The sequence below is a fragment of the Mesocricetus auratus genome, unplaced genomic scaffold (assembly GCF_017639785.1).
Source record: "Mesocricetus auratus isolate SY011 unplaced genomic scaffold, BCM_Maur_2.0 Super-Scaffold_15014, whole genome shotgun sequence".
Classification (NCBI taxonomy): Eukaryota; Metazoa; Chordata; class Mammalia; order Rodentia; family Cricetidae; genus Mesocricetus; species Mesocricetus auratus.
In genome coordinates, this window is record NW_024429186.1 from 20,509,404 (window position 1) to 20,527,185 (window position 17,782).

At 39.8% G+C, this 17,782-nt stretch overlaps 1 protein-coding gene across 3 annotated transcripts; it reads right to left on the reverse strand.

Annotated features, from left to right (window-relative positions):
• Positions 1-2,279: 2,279 nt before the first annotated feature.
• On the reverse strand, positions 2,280-17,667 carry Gpr65 (G protein-coupled receptor 65). 3 transcript variants are annotated; one of them, XM_040742665.1, is made up of 4 exons: positions 17,581-17,667; positions 15,997-16,091; positions 8,496-8,540; positions 2,280-3,902 (listed from the first exon to the last, which is right to left on the reverse strand). In XM_040742665.1, exon 4 carries the CDS (start codon positions 3,472-3,474, stop codon positions 2,461-2,463), a length of 1,014 nt encoding a protein of 337 aa, XP_040598599.1. In that variant the 5' UTR covers positions 3,475-3,902; positions 8,496-8,540; positions 15,997-16,091; positions 17,581-17,667; the 3' UTR covers positions 2,280-2,460. The 3 variants fall into 3 exon arrangements, with proteins under 3 accessions (XP_040598599.1, XP_021081880.1, XP_021081882.1); XM_021226221.2 differs by lacking the exons at positions 15,997-16,091; positions 17,581-17,667 and adding an exon at positions 6,288-6,348 and having other exon boundaries at positions 8,496-8,612; XM_021226223.2 differs by lacking the exons at positions 8,496-8,540; positions 15,997-16,091; positions 17,581-17,667 and adding an exon at positions 8,176-8,456.
• Between the last annotated feature and the right edge of the window lie 115 nt (positions 17,668-17,782).

The following is a 17,782-nucleotide window of genomic DNA, read 5'->3' on the forward strand; positions in this document are numbered from 1 at the left end:
TTTTTTCTGTCTGTTTTCATGAGATGGAACAAGTTTGTTGGTTGTGTCTATGCATTTGTATTCCTGTCTCTGTTTCAGGATTTCTTGATGGGCTCCCACATAGACACAAGTCTATGATCACTTATCACAATGCCTTCTTGGGTCAGCAGTGCTACATTAGCAACTGTTACCATAGCAACTGGGATGGGATTAGCTAGGAGAGAACAGGGTCTTGAGCATGGATAAGAGAATGATGAGTGTGGGATTGGTCAAAAAGAAGCTCCCAGAATGAGAGAGATGATGGAGAAAGACAAAGAGATATCCATGTGCTCTGTTATCACTGGTTCTATTTTGAAATCAAACTCATCTAACTAAAAAATAAAGAAGCTTAACAAAGTCAACAGAGGCAACTGGTGAGTAGTGACTTATTCAATCATTACAGGATAGACAACCCAATGTCCTTGGAAGACTTCTGTTAGCTTAGCCAGAGAGAAAAGGAATACAAATACATCACTTTGCACAAAAAGATTTGCTACAGATGTTCTCAGGGAGATAATGTTGAAAGTTGTACAAAACAAGGAGCGAATTTCTAGGTCTTTTACCTTTTATAATTCCTTTCTTCCATAAAGATTTCCCAAATAAGGTAGTGAAAGTGGTAGTCAGAAAACAAACCACCAACAATAAAATCCCAAACAGAACAAAGAAACCCCACCCGAAGGCAGTCTCTTCTCTGGCTTTCCAAAAATGTACGTTTTGTTTAAAAAGTATCAATTTGAATAAGAAAACAAAACAAAAAGTCACATATGCAAATAAATTAAAATGCATATCTACCTGTTGATGCCCTCAGTGTGTCTCCTAGGGGTGGGGAATGCCCAGGAACTGGCGCTATTGAAAATTTTCCACAGAACAAGAGAACACAAAGGACCTTGAATTGCCTTAATGCCAGTGTTTGATCATCTGGAGGGTATTACAACCGTGTCCTGAGTCGGCTCTAATTGGTCCTCATTGCTATAATCTATTCATTGCGTCCTATGAAGGCACCTCTGTTTCTTAGGTCATTATCCACAGTCCTGACGAGCATAAGTGTTATTACTAACAGCAGTGCTCATTGTCCTTTTGTCTACCTGGTGAAAGCAGGTGCTGTCATGGAACACAGACATACCTGCTGCCAACACACACACACACACACACACACACACACACACACACACACACAAATAAAAGAAGTCTTAAGAAAGGAGCTACCACTGTTCCTGTAAGCTTTGGGGGAAATCATTACAAAATTTCCAACAACTGGTCAGTGAAAGAACTGCCAAGCAGTTCAAATGATTTTAGCTATTCTTCATTTCAGTACTCTAGTCTTTAAGCATGTATGTGTCTTGGAGTGCAGGCAGAATTATTAACTCTATGATAGCATTTCGAGCAGAAAATGAATGAATAGTGCCTGGATAAATGGCACCAAGGCAAGGCAGCTTTCCATGGTGTGCACATGTCATCATGAAAGACCAATGGAAAACTACTACCACTTATGCACACATCCTACACCAAGCATATCAGTCCCTGTGATTATCAAGCTTTTGTTTCACGATGTATAGCTCCAATGTGGTATCAGGACACTTGCTAGCTGATCATTTCTTCATAAGGAGAAAGAATATATAGGAAAGAGAAGGAGTAAAGGGGAAAGTAGGGTAGAAAAAACCTTCAAAATTCTTTTGTTAAAAGACATGACTACCGAGTACCAACCTAAAACTATGAAGTGAAAATTCCACGATGAAGATTTGAAAGAATATATCAATATTCTTTACATATTCTAAGTCTAAAAGGAAACCTATGGGTGTAAGATTGCCTACAAATATCTGTTTGTCTGGATGGAAACTTATATGAGCTCCAACTACCATGCATGCAGCTATAAATTCAGAGAAATCAAGATCAAAAATCAAAGTCCATTTTTCTTTTACTTTATATGGCTCAGCGACTAGCTTCCCAATTGATGTGAACTTCATGAAGGTTCATGAGACCATTTCTTTACAACCCCAGAATATGGGGTGACCTCAATATTGTTAGTGAATGCATTAGTGATAGTATTTACATAGTTAGAGACAGGCTTATAGAGATGAGAGAACTGGTGGCTGACAGCCTGAAAATCCAAAGATAGAACAACAACAACAACAACAAAACAATACCCATCATACAAAATGGCTACTGATTTAAAGACTAACACTCCTACATGCTTCTTAGGGTTATAGTGTACAGACAAGAGAATCTCTACCAAGGATGACCCAAGTCATTAGAAAATAACACATTTTTACACCTTATTTAATAAAAGTCAATGTGGGAGTTGTACAATGTACCTTTAGAATATTTCCACTGGGGTAGAAGAAAGTATTCAAATCAGAACACTTGGTCCTCCTATGCCAGATTTCCTTTAAAAAATATAATTTTTATTATATAATACCATGCAATTTAACCCACCTCCAGCTTTTATTCTATTATCTCTAATTCTATGGTATCTTTTGTGGACACAGAAAGTATGTCCCTTTTTGGCCCTTGTGATCTATTGTGTTTCCTAGTACATAATTTTAAGATGTTCCACATATCAGCTCTCCCTGTTTCAGTCACAAAGCAGTACAGAATGGGATCGGCGACACAGTTTAGACTGGTCAGTGCCACTGTGATTCTGTACACCGTAAACGTCTGCTTTCCGGACTTGTTGCTGAAGCTCATATTGCGCTCTAAAATGCAGCGGATGAGCACCATCACATGGAAGGGGGTAAAGCACAGGACGAACGTCAACGTGATGCTAGCAAGCAACTTTATGATCCTTCTCTTTTCGCTGTTTTCCGTGGCTTGGTTGTGCTGCACAGCTTGGTACACTTTATGGTTGCAGATCATGATGGTGATCAAAGGTACTGCATAGCCCATGCTCGTCCTAAACAGGTTGAGGTTGATCTGCCAGTTCTCCAGAGGGTATTTGTCATAACACAGGGTGAAGTTAGACTTCTCCTCATCACAGTATTCAACACTTGTCTCATCTTTCCACAGAAGGATAGAGTTAAAGATGGATTCCAATATCCAGATAGACAGGCTGGTCACGAGTGCAAATCTTCTCGTTCTTAGAAAACAAAACTTCAGGGGGTAGACAACTGCTAAGTAACGGTCCAAGGCAATGCAGGTGAGGAACGCGGTGCTGCTGTAAAAGTTCATGTATGTGAAGAAAACACTCCCTTTGCATAAGGCGGGAGAGAAAGTCCAGTTGTCTTTATTCCAGGTGTAATTGATCCACAGAGGCAGAGTCAATGCATACAGCAGATCTGACAGTGACAAGCTAAAGAGGTAAATTCCTAGTTCATTTTCCTTCTTTGCTTGCAGGAAGGATACACACAAAGATCCAACATTGGCTGGGACGCTGACTATAAACACAAATATGTAGACCACTGGGAACAAATAGTGATCTAGATCATGCTGTTCTTCAACACACGTGCTGTTCATCGTCATTTTTTTAATAGTGGCAATTACATTACTTCTTAGGCTGTAAACAGGAAAAGAAGCCTTGCCTTGTTCTAAGATTTCAACATTAAATTCTTGTTTTCCTAGGATTTTTTTGATTTTCCTTGGCTTTTGAAGTTGTAGTCAGTTCATCAATGCATTTAAATAGTAGTTATAGATGAAAATTTTTAACATAGACTATCACCACCAGAAGGCAGAATCCAGGCTCCTGGGGGTGACTTAACAGCAGTGAACTGAATTTAACCATGAGAAGTCTTCGTGCTCCATATCATGGACTGTTTAGCTTTCTTGAAAGGTCACTCACACCCTCTCAATTTGTCCTTTTGAATCTTACAGGAGATTGGAGATGGGTGCAAATATGAGTGCACAGATTTTATTTTCACACATTTTGGCATCCTTTTGAAAGTGTCCTATTTCTGTAATGAAAGATGAACTAGAACAGGTTAGATACTTATAAGATATATAACCTCATTATGAAACAGCCATCTTTCATTATTTTAAATTATGGAAATAGTATTTAACTAAAACAATTAATGAACTTTAGTAAATAAAATCAAACTGAGATGTTTTGTTATTTCAAATAAGATTTACTCAAAGGATGCTAGCTTAGAAGGAATTATATTTCTCACCAGGCAATGCATAACAACCATAACCAAAGTTTGTTAAACCATTAAAGCCATTGTGGTAGCTATAAGCAGAAAAGTCAGTTATTTGGCTGTGATGAGAAATTGCTACTTTATTTTGTTGCTTTGGAGTGAACACAATTTGTAAGGTTCAGTTTAATGTGCACTATCAGTATAAGGCACTGCAAAATCACATTATTAAGAAAATATTTCCATAACATATGTTGAGGTGGAATTTAAAATATAATTCATTGAGCTTTGATACATGGTTAGACAGCCTTCCCTCCCTCTTCTGTTTGTTTTATGTTTATTATGGAATGTAGCCCACTGTGTCTCACTTATATTCCATAAATGAGGGAACAGAACCACCTCAATTCTGGGAAAACATTGGGATTATCAACTTCCATCCACAGAGCTCATTAGTTCTGAGGTTTGTGCCTTTGTAAAGTGACAGTGCCATAGAGAAGCTCTCTATTCCTTTGCTGGTGGCATCACTTGGTAGTTCGGGTGATTTATGTGATGGAACCATTATCTAAAGCATTGAAGGGATAACATTCTGACCACCAGTGCCATTCTCCCCAAGTATAGATGAGTTCCAGTCACAAAAGGATTTGCTAGCACAAGGCATGACTCTGGTACTGGAATAAACCACATCCAGGATGTGTCTCAGTCTTTAAAAAGTAAGAGTAAAACTCCAAGACCTTCTGTCTTTATCCTCCCTAGAGATATAGATAAGTCAGAAAAACCTGTTAAAGCAATAGTAAAATATTTGTGATGGAAAACAGAACAAGAGCTGAGGACAAGAAACACTGGATATGCTGGGGGCTGATGCGGGTGGAAGAGGCAACTGGAGTGGATCAAAGAAATAAGGCAAGAATTCACACCATGAAGGCATACTCCACTACCATCACACACATGGGAATCTGGGAGGCTCTGGTTTCTGGGAAAGGGCAAATCAGAAAAGACAAGAGACTGACACATTCTGAAACATTTGAAGACAACAGAGAAAAGCTGGCAAGTTCCTTTCTCTGGCCTGGTTTATGCAAAGAGCTAAAGAAAAGAACCTTATTCTGGATGTACACAGGATCCAGCATCCCCTCACTTGGAGAGGATCTGAGTCTGCATTGTTAATTTGGTTCATGTGACCTACTCAATGGCTCAAATTCTTTAGCCACTCGGGAAACAGGAGTTGAAACCTCAGTGAGACAGCACTCAATCAGACACCACTAACACACCCACTAGAATAACATGCAAGGCAAAAAATACCAAGTGCTGGTGGTGATGTAGGGTACCTGAACTCATATATACCCTAGGCTGGAAAACTTAAGTATGTAACATGATATAGCAGTGTTGTTACTAAATGAATACACACACATTTGCTTAGCAGCAGGCACTAAGATCAGAATATTTAGGGTAGCACTGTTTGTAATGTACACCAGGTAGAATGTCCAATAGCAGTAGAATAGACACCATAAGTGGTATTGGTATATCATCATCACCATCCTCATCATAAACAACAACATCTATACATCAGTGATGTTTTCATTTTGTCTTACGTGAAATAAAAGAGTTGAAGCTTAATAACCCAACGCTGATGGATAAGACCAACACAATAGAGGACATATTATCAGATAAAAGCCAGCAGAAGTTAACCTATCCTGGTAAGAGTCAGGACAGAGATTACTCTTGGCAGGATCAGGTAATGCTGAAAGAGGATGGGAGGGGACTTCTGGGAATTTGATAGTATTCTGTTTCTTGATATGGGTACTGATTGACTGACTATGTCCAGTTTGTAAAATTGTCAAGCTGTACACTTGTTTTGAACATGTTCAATCTGTAAAAGTTGATTAATCTGTATGCTTAGGATATATGCATCTGTCGGCAGGCATATAATATAGAAAATAAAAGGTGAAATGGTGGAACAAAACTGCTGTGATTACTGGGAATACAAAAGTATCTTGACAACATGGTTGGGATGGATATGGTCCACATAAGCTTTCCCAAGAAATCAATGTACTGCCTTATAAAAATAATTTAAACAGTCATGGAAAGCTTCACAGAAGGTAAGGGTTTACTAAACAAGAAGTAAGTTCTAGATGGTTTTTAGTCAGTTTAAAGAAATCAGAGCACAGGAGGGGTGAAGAGAAAGAAAACTAGCAGCCCAGGGTGATAACTCACCTCTGTAATTCCAGTGTTTGGGAAGCTGTGGCTTAGGGATGGTTATGAATTTGCAAGCAACCTGGGTTATGAAAAAGGGGAAGGAAGAATTGAGGAGAGAGAGAGAATGTTAAAAACTGAATAGCCAGACTTTCTTTTAAAATTAGAATAGACTTTGCTGCAATAAAAATGTAACAGTGGAAATTTGTTAGAACAGAACAATAGTACATAAAACTAAAGAAATCAGACACAATTATCAGTGTAAAAGAAATGGGAAAGCCTCAAAGATACATGAAGAGTAAACTTAAAAGACCAGGACATGTGTAACTCGAGCTCCAGAAAGGAAGTAAAAGGAGATCAGTGGAAAGCAATGTTCACAATCATAGCAGTGGATTCACTTCTAGAACTGACGAGGGAGGGGCTGAAATCCCTCTGATTTGTGAAGCTTAGTAAGTGTCAGATAGGACGAGTTGAAACATGCTACTTAAACACTCTATGATCAAACTGTAGAGACCAAAACCTAAGGTGTGGGGGAGGGTGTGCCAGAGAAGAGAGATGGCTTAAGTATCCTTTGGGATACATCTCAGCCTGACAGACAGCTTATCAATGCCAATCACTGAAACTAGATGATATATTCATGTTTCTATATTCCAAGAAAATAGAAGTCATCCTATAAGTATAATCCCAATGAAATTAAACTGCAAGGACTGGAACAAACCTAGACATTTGCAGGTAACTACCACCAGGGAAAATTTATTCCTCACTTTTTGAAGGACCATTTAGAGGCTCTTGGTGGAGACAGAATGATACTCTATGATCTAAACCAGGATTGCATAGCCTGCTGAGGAGAGAGCTCTCATGAATGCCAGCAATACATCCTTGGGTAGGCTAATGTATGTGAGAGAAAATACTCAACTATAAAAGTCTTCTCTCTTGAGACCAGGACCAAGAATAGAAGGGTGGACAGATGGTGCTTGTTTTGTGTCACTAAATAAGTATATGTTTTTCTCTACAAAAGCAAAAGACAGAAAATTAATTTAGGGAAGTTTTAGCGTTCTCAACAGAATGAATTTCTTTAGCTACAAAAGCACTTCTTGCCTTGTTGAGGGCAGTCCCTAGCAGGGATGGCTTGATGAAGCAGATAGTATCTTGTCTGTTGTGTAACAGAGGCAGTATAAGTTTGTGGTTGCGTTTTTAAAAAAGATTCTCAAAGCTCAAAGAACTGTGGTTCTTCCACGATTGTTTCTTCCTGTGTAAGTTAGTGCTCATGCTGTAGGGTTACCTATGAGGCCAAGAAACTGGCACATGGAAATCCTTCACTATGTGTGTTAATGTCAGCAATGTCCTGCATTCCCTCCTACTGCAAAAACATCACAGGGTAGCCTAAGGACCTGTTACATATTATAACAAACATTGCAGGCAGCACTTATTCATTCATTCATTCATTCAATGGCAGTGCTTCTAAAATCAATGGGATAGACAAAGTGTTTTAATTCTGCATCTTTCTAAATACTATTCAGGCTGCTTTGATGAAATTTTGAGAAAATAATTTTGCCACCCTCAGTGAAATCATGGATGATTTAAATTTAAACGTTATGAAGTGCCAAGAAGGCAATCTACAGCATAGCTCTAAAACATAGTAGAAACCACTGCTGACAATAGCTAAAAACGAACTGTACTCACACAGCTGTTCAGAGACACTGGCTTTCACCTGTAAGCTTACTTGCTGATTATTGGGTGCCCACATGTCTCTAGCACTATGACAGTTATTTATTAACAAGTAGTTACAACTCGTGCTTATTGACACTGGAAACATGATCTTCTAACCTTACACAATTTCTGATTAATCTAAAAGCTATTCCTAGGTCACTGCTCTAGTGAGGAAATAATAGCAGGCAGCTATACCTACCTGGATGACAGAGGCTCTTCCTCAGCCCCCAGTTTCCCAATACTCTGGGTCCAGAAGAGAAAGTCTAGCACAGGCAGTCTCCTTTGCTATGCCCTTATCTTTACCTGAGTGGTTCTTCTAGGTTTGAGTTCTGACATCCCCTTACCACTATTCAAAGTAGAGGAAACCATGTGTCTTCCTCATTTCCATCTCACTTACCAAACTTGGTTTTACATTCACAAACCCCAAACCAGATGAAATGTTACAAGCGCAGCTGATCATTATGCTAAAGTACTCTATCTACTTTGAGCTCTTGTTCTAGTCTTTAATCTCATACTCACCCATTTCGGGAGTGATGCTGCTCTTAACTGAGGAGGCTGGCAGATCTGCTTGTATCAAGAAGAGAAACCAGTAGTGTTGTGGAGACAGGAAATTGCACTCAGTTTTTGTCATAAACCAATGAGGAAGCAGCTTCTTAATGAGAAGGCTTACATTATCTGAGTTCAAACAAAAGGATCCCTTCGGTACTTTAAATGATGTTTGGGTCATTTATTGTGGGGTAATTGTCTTAACTCAGTTTTCTTTGCATCTTAATTATACATGTATACTTATATCTATGTATTTTTCTTTTCATATATATGTGTGTGTGTGTGTGTGTGAGCATGGTGAGTGCATGTGTGTGTGCAGTGCGTGTGTGTCACCTGTGTGCATGTTTGTGGAAGCCAGAGAAGGATGTCAAGTGTCCTGCTTTGTTTTTCTCTCTGCCTGTCCCTTTGACACAGGGTCTCTTACTGATCCTGGAAGTAGACTAGTGGCTAGCAAGCTCTGGCAGGCTTCCTGTGTCAGCTCACCCCACTCTTTTGGGCTTGAAAGCGTGCACATGGCTATTATGCACAGTTTTAGTTAAGCACTGAGATCCCAAGTCAGGTCCTCATGCTGTGCAGCAAGCACTCTTACCCACTGATTCATCTCCACAGACTGTGATGGTTATGCTTTACCAAAATGATATTTTACAATGATTTAATCCATTCATTTCTTTGTCCTGTCAATACATCTATTTCATTCCTACTGTACAGTGACAGTGCAGGCCCCTACATGTGTCATGAGTATTACTGCAAAAGGACTACTACCTATGAAAGAGAGGACCACGCAGTTACAGTATGGATGCAACAGAAGCATAGATAAGCACTTCTAGATACCCTTAAGTAAGGTAGTATGAGTCATTTGGATGTGTGAGAATCGGGAGGATACTGTGGACCAATTTGAGGTGATTTGGTTCATGGAAACAAAACAAGAGATGGAGCGATTTGTGGTGAACAGTGTGGTTTGATGGCAAAGTGGGTGGGGATATGAGTAGGTCAAGATGGGCACCTTTGTGAAACCCTTTTCCTGCCGGGGGACTAATAGGATTAGATGTGTAGTATTTGATTATAGAGACATTTTTCTCTTCTAGTAACCCTCTGAGGACAGAAAACAGTGATTGCTAAAAGCAACTGATGAGCCTGGCTCAGGCAAATAGATAATTATGCAATTCAAAAATTTGTTTGTTATATAGATTATTATTTTTAAAGGCTAATGCAGTATTTTAACAAGGTGAATCTTTAAGTGCTTTAACGGGAAATGAAATTAGTTTCTAGAACATCCTACTTTTGAGAAAAGAAAAGTTAAACATCATTTTAAGATGTATCACAATAAACTTTGATTAGAAATGAAGCCAAGAATATTACTTTGTCAGTATGAAATTAATAAATATTGTTTTTTAAGTATGAAATTAATTTTGAGTGGAAAGTTCTAACTTATTTTTACACCCTAGTTTGTGTTGCTGGAAGGACAAATGGGATCTTGTAATACAGCTGAGACTTTTCATCTTGGAGTTACCTAAGGTATATCAGGAATGTGAAGGCTTTTGAAAGTTTCTTTGTATGTCTTTAAGAATCATGAAAATATGCCTGGTTTTGGTAGTGCACACCTTTAATCCCAGCACTAGGGAGGCAGAGATAGGTGGATCTCTGAGTCTGAAGTCAGCCTGGTCTACAAAGCAAGTTCCAGGATAGCCAGAGATATAAGCAAGCAAGCAAGCAAACAAACAAAAGAATCATTCAAACAGTGCATTTGTAAAATACTCAAGAATTTGTAAATAACATGTAGTAACTGAAAACTTCAGGATATATTGCCATATAGATGATGAAAATATTAGGTAAAATGTAAAAACCGAATGGCCAAAGGCTTCAGGTCCCAGGGGCAGTAGGGGTGGTGGTAGCTCACTTAATGTAGTGTTCTCTTTGCAACCATGGGAATGTGAATTCCATCCCTAGAGCCAGTATCACAAAAAAACAGTGTGGTGGTGCATGATGGTAACCAGGTAATGATAGGCAAGTTCCAGGTTAGGAAAAGACTGCCTTAAAGTCTAAAAAAAGAAGAAAACAGCAAAGAATGGAGGTGCGTGGGGAGCAATTCCCAGGGTGGCCCTCAGTCTGACATGTGCATCTGGACACATGTGCACACACATGTGAATCTGCACACATATGTATGCACACCACATGCACATATACACACATACAGAAAAATGGGCTTAAAAGTTTACCAAAATGGAAATAATATTCATGACTACAAATCTCTTTTTCTGCTTGGCTTTGTACATTTGCCTTTTTTTTCTGTTTCACGATTCACACAGTATCTAATTTTACCTAGATAGACCCTACTTCTGTTTTTAGAGAAAGAGTATTTTCACATCCATGTCAAATATCTACGTACTTTACTCTTTTAAAAAGAGGATGTAGTTAGAGAACATGAGATACAAACTTTCACTTCTGCTTAAATAAGGAAAAAAATGCTAGTGCACTATAACAAAACCTCTATTACTTCACACAGGGAGACATTCACCAACTTTTATGGATTCTGTATCTAGTTAGTTGAAAATATAGTAGTGCCATATTTTAATATACAGGGATATTTGATGAACAGTTGGAAACTTCAGAGCCCTGAGGCACTGAGGCGTTTTAGCAATATAAAGGCCAAATCAATGAAAAGTTACTCAGAATACTGGCTTTATGGAGTCAGAATTCTTGGACCAGTCGGTTTCCTTGTCTTCTGAGAATCACAAAGCGGACCATTGACAGTGGCCAGAGGCAGCACACTTGGGCTTAAAACAGGAAAGAAGGCAAACGAATGTGGACATGATGGGTTACGACTTCTCCATGAGCAGACAGCGTGGGTAATTACTCTGCTGATGAAGACTCTTTTTTTTTTTTTAAGTCTGCATCACTTGTCTGGTACAATTTCCAGGATTCAAAGCAGCAAGCAAATATGGCAAGATCAAGTTCTGACATCCCACTATGTATTCTTATTTGTATTTATTTTTACACGTCCAATTAGTCATTTTGTAGTTGTTGCCTAAAGGGAAAGGATTCTGGGCAGAAATTAATGGGGGAAAAGTGTTTTGATTGAGTTTCAAAAGAGGCCGCTGATAGAAAGGAACAGTTGCTTGGGGTTTTATCCAAATTCAGATGTGATGTATGCATAAAGTATAGACTCTTAGAAAATTATATATGAAGAAAAGAATTTAGGATAAATGTTTGTATTGATTACGTACTGTGATGGGAATGTTTCAGATATCTGGGGTTAAATAAAAACCACCATTGAAGTTAATGTTCTGTTGTAACATTGATGTGGCTGATATCCAAGTTCAGATGATGTCTGTGTTTGGTGCTATCTCTGTTGGTCAGCATCCTGCTGGATGTTGAAATAATGTCCCTTGTGAACAGCATTGTGGTTTGAACATGAGATGTTTTGCAGAGCCTCCTGTTTGAATGCTTGGTGCCCCTGGCGGTGCTGTTTGGGGAAGGTGGAGCCTGGCTGGAGGAAGTGGGCCAGGGAAATGGGTATTGATTTTGTATAGCCTGGCCCCACTTCCTGTTCACTGTCTGTTTCCTGGTTGCAGAAACAATGTGACCAGTCACTCACATCACACCCTGATGCCATATAGTACCTAACATGATGAATTATAGCTTCTTAAACTCTAAGACAAAAAAACAACAACAAACCAACCAACCAAACAAGCAAACAAAAAAACCATTCCTCTTCAAGTTGCTTCTTGTCAGTTATTTGGTTATGGTGACAGAAAAAAATAAATAAAAGGTCATTAACATATAAACTGCTATTTTCTTCATGCCTAGGAATTAGACTCTTAATTTCTCTCCTGGCAGGAACACACACACACACACACACACACACACACACACACACACACACACACAGGATATTGAAAATTGAAAAGAGACTAAACATACTACAGATACAGCACGGGAGTGAAATTTCCTGGATTTCTTTTACTTGGGCAAATGTATGCAGTAAACACCACTGACAAATGAACTACAGGCAGAAGAGGCAATTTTCAAAGTGGGAAATTTTGTTCTAATGATCACATTAGCCAAGGATTATATTCAGCCAGGGTTGTTTGCTGCAAACAAAAGAAGCTGTGGTCACCTGTTACAAAAAGTGGCCTGGAAAGCAGTCAGGGTGTGGTCCACAAGTGATGCAGAGCCCCAAGGATGAGGCTTAGGACACTGGTTAGAGACGAAGAACAGAAACCCCATCACCCACCCCACATGGACTTTCAGATTAGGATGTGTCTGCTGACCCCACTGTGCTGGGCCCTTAGGGCCACCTTAACTGGAGTCTCTGTGGCACTCCCTCCCCTGGACTCTTGGGGTTCCAGTGTGATGTCTCCACTGTGCATACTTCTGGTCACCCTCCCAAGGTCAAAGGACAGTTGACTGCACTGAAGGCAGGAAGAGGGAGACTCTGGTTTCTTCATTCTTGAAAGAGGCATAATTCTGCTCCCAAACACTCTTGCCATGGGTATTCAGTTATAGGTCTGGATGAGTGCAGACCCAAACACGGGGAAATGCCTCAGTGGGTAAAGGAGCCTACCACCACGATGCTTGATGACCTGGGTTCTCTCCCTGGGACCCATGTAGTAGGAGAGGATCTCTGACCACCACATATGCACAGTGTCATGGGTGGTCAGCCCCACAAATAAACATATAATAAAAGAAGTAAAGAAAAAAAGATCAACAGCATTCAAAACACAAAAAGGGCACTAAGTTCCCACTCTGTAATGACAGAAATCTATTTTCCCCGAGTTTGCTGAGATATGAGAAATGAGGAACACTCAAAAGTTATACTGTTAAGTTTGTACATCACTTCTGTAACATCTTGTATGTTATGTGATGATGACTGTTCTAAGTGCTGTGTGAGTAGTAACTTGACTAAATTTCCCATCACTACATTGCCACCATCATTTCATAGAGGGGGAAACTGATGTCCAAAGAGGTTATGCCCCTTATCCATAATATCTAAGTAGTATGTTGGAGGAGAGAGATTTGAGACCAAGCTGTCTGGAGTTTAAGAGCCAATATTGCCATCACACTTAGTTATGTTTTTGTATACATATGCTCTTAAGAAAGCAACCAGTAAACAATGTACAATTTATTCCACATGGTGGATTCTTTCCTTTGAACCATTTTCATTGTTATCTAATGCTCTGAGTTAACAGATCTCCATCATGTATTAAAACATGCTGGGTGTTTTGCCTGAATGTATTTCTGTGTGCCATTTGCATGTCCAGTGCCTATACAGTCGTCCATTCCTTTGGGATTGGAGTTACAGATGGTTGTGAGCCACCATATGGGTACTAGGGATTGACTGGGTCCAATGCTCTTAATCCTGAGCTATTTCTCTGGTTATCATTCTGTGCCATATATATATATATATATATATATAAAATTTATGTGTATGAATGTGTCTGTGTGATTACATGCACACACATGCATGTGAGTCATATATGTTTCATATATTATATAATATATTTGATGTTATATAGTACATATATTTATATGGTGTTGATGAATACTCTGTGTGCGTGCATGCACACACATGGGAATCATATACATATATATATATATGGAGAGTGTTATATAATATATCTGATATCATAGTGCATATATTTTTTTAATGTTCATGAGAATGGCCATGTGTGTGCATGCACACACGTGTGTGTGACTGCATGTTTGTAGAAAGAGGGCAGCCACACAAGGGTGTTGGATGACTAGGCACAGGAATTACAGGTGTTTGCTGATGCCAGACTTGTAAAGTACTAGAATCCAAACTCTATTTATTCCTCCTGGCTCAGTATGTGGCTCTCTGAACCCTGAGCCATCTCACCAGCCCCGCAGTCACGTAATTTTTGATGAAGTTAGTTTACAAGCTGCTGTCACAATTGTAGTTCAGCAACTATACCCAGAATTGAAAGACCAGACTTACAAGCTGATATTACAGGATGTCTTTGAAGAGACGGGACTTCAAATCCTTTCACGCACTGGGGAAGCCTCAGAAGAGTGTTTCCAACTCCTTTAGTGAATAATTCATCTTGTCTCCTCACGTGACTAGTGACTTTTTAAAAATTTCAAATTAAGCAATATATACTGCATATGTATGTGTTGGACACTGCTTAGAAAGTGTGTACTGTGATATAGCAGATACAACAGACTGTTAGCAAACTCGATGATTACATTTTCTTTAAGAGGCAAGATTGCTTTTCTTTCTCAAAAGATTGTGGCTTTTCTCTTATTTTTAACTTATAAAATGGAGATGTTTACAGGGACATAAGTAGGATACAAGGAAATACTTCAAATTTAAAACCATTTAAAAGAACACATTTGAAATGTGCCTTTGACCTTCCTCTCCTAGTCTTATCTCATTGAACCTGAAGCCATGTATGTAAGAGACACTAGGAACATGATTGATTTTCTGATAACCATGATTTGTCTCTGTCTATCTCTATGTCTGTCTGTCTCTCTCTCTCTTTCTCTCTCTCTCTCTCTCTCTCTCTCTCTCTCTCTCTCTCTCACACACACACACACACACACACACACACACACAAGTGGATTTTCTTTTCTAGTTTCTAATCACAACTTTTTCTTTTAATAGAGTGCGTTCTTGTTGGTTTCCTGAATATAGATTAGCGATCTGAAACAAGAGCTGTTTTGCTGTTTTCTTTGATGTATGAACTGTAGTGTTTCCTGGAGAGGGTGGAGGGGGCGGGGTTGAGGGGAAGCTACCTTCTCTGTTAATGGTTTCTGTTTCCTCTCCTGCATAGTTCACACATTGCATGAAATCTATGGCCTGCCTTCCAAGTAAAAGTTGGAATGGGGTACCCATGATGCAGGATGGCATGTGCTGAATGCTGGCTTACACTTCCTGCTTTCGTGTTTACGGTATGAGTTCCAGGCTTGGTGAGAGGCCTTGCCTCCAAAAATAAGGTGGAAGAGTTGGGGATATGGCATAAGAGCACTTACTGCATAATCTCAGGATCTGAGTTCACACCTTCAGCACCCACATAAAAAGCTGAATATGGTGGCAGGCACCTGTAATCCCAGTGCTGCAGAGGGTGAAGGAGACAGGTGGGTTCCTGGGGCTTGTTGGTTCAGTATGAAATCCTACCTCAAGGGAATAAGGTAGAACATCATAGAGCAAGACACCCGAAGACCTACTCTGGCCTCTTTTAGGACACCGGTGCATATCCCCAAATATATTTGCATATAATACACATACACACACACGCCTGTACAAATATATGCATATGCACACACATACACACCTAGAGGAAGAATGAACAAAGCTACTGTCCAGAAGAACCTAGAGGTATCACAGGTGCTTATAAGGCTGACTGTGGGATTTCCAAGTGATTTGATTTACCCCTTCATATAATCTATAATTGTGTTTGTTATGGTTAATCTTCATTATCAACCTGACTGAATTTAGAATCCACACAAAACACACCTTTGGGTGTGTCTATGAAGATGTTTCCAGAAAGGCTTTACTGAAGAAAGGAGACTCCTCCTGAATGCAGGTTGGCACTATAGATGGCAGTGGTCCTGGACAGAACAAAAAGGAAGTGAACTCAGTGCCAGCAGTCACCTCTCTCAACTTCCTGATTACAGATGCAACATAACCCGGTACCCACAGGGTCCTGCTGGCATCTGCCATGAAGGGTTGTACCTTCCAACTGTGAGCCAACATAAGCCCTGCCTTCCTCAAGTCATTTATCAGATGTTTGGTTACAGCAGTGAAAAAAGTACTTAAGATATCAGATTTAGGTTTGCTGTTAACAACATAGCTTATTACAAAGATAATTATGCTAAGCCTCATGTTCCCTTGTCTTCTCCTTGCCATTCTGGTATCTCAGGGGCTTGGATGGGAACTCAGATGATTCTGTGTTTCCCACTAAAGGAAATTTTAGAGGAAAAAAACCTTTTTCTTTAACTGCTCACAACCTAATTTTCTATAATATCAAGGGAATCAGAATTCCCAGGGCAGTTCACAACTTCCCTAACAATTTAGGGTTATCTGTCTGGAACCAGTTCACTGACAGCGGAAGACAGCTCATCATAGGTGCAAGGAAGCATAAATTTACTTTTGCCATCTTTGGGTACTGGTTGAACCTAAGAATTAAATGGATGTGAAGGACTTGGTGGACAGAAGCATACAAGTTCAAAAAGGGGCAGACCCTAAAAAAAAAAAAAAAAAAAAGAAGACTCTCCACACAGGTTAATGACTCCTGTGTTGAATCAGACCAGAAAGTAGTTAAGCTGTAAAATGTGGTAATGGAGAGGGGCCAGCAGTCATGTCCAACCTTTTCTATTGTGACACCATGTTGTCAGCTACAGACTTCACACTTGATGTCTGCACAATTGAGTGTTTAAAAAATCATAAAGTCTCATAATGTTTTAAGTTTATGCACAATCTTGTGGTGGGCTGCTTCCATAGCTAACATCTGCTACATGTGGTCTGCAGGCACAGGTATGGATGTACCTGGCAGGGTATTTAACTGACTAGGAAGTGAGCGGGAAGGGAAGGGTTACTGTAACAAGAATTGACAAATAGTGCTACTTCCTGATATTTTTGTCGGGGCATCTTACATAAGTGACTTTCATATTCCTTTAAGAAACGGAATAAAGGCCAGAGTACCCTGGACCTGTTGTATTTTTCAGGTCTTTTAATTCAAAATAGTCAATATGTTAGAGCTACATTTTTTGGGGGGAGGAGGGTAATCGATTCTTAACTCTTTTAAGGCTAAAAGCCCTGGATATAGCAGAACGCTTAATCGGATGGAAAACTGTCAGCTAGCATTTGCTAACTGTTCCTAGTGCCTATCTTACTTTTATCTTATTTAATTCCAAGTTCCCCGACTTGCTGTTCTTGTTGGTTTAGAAAAGTTCAGGGTCCTAAAGCCAAGAGGCTCAACCAAGATGACCACGTAACTGGGCGCTTAGCTTGGGGCTTCTGGCCAGGTCCCCTTCCTTGCTGTTTCCTACTGAGAACGAGCTACTAGGGTCGGATCTGAGCTAGGGTAGGACCACTCACAGCCCTCTTCTTTTGACAGTCGTTGACCATCCACTTCCCATTCACTACCATGATCCATCAGATGAGGTAGGAAGACTGGTCACTAAGTAATTACACGCACAGACCGGTACAGCCTCACTGACAGCGGAGTGACAAGGCAAAGCTCGCTCGACCTCTCCCTGTTCAACACTACTGCGGCTGCGCTGACAGCCCACGGCCCTGA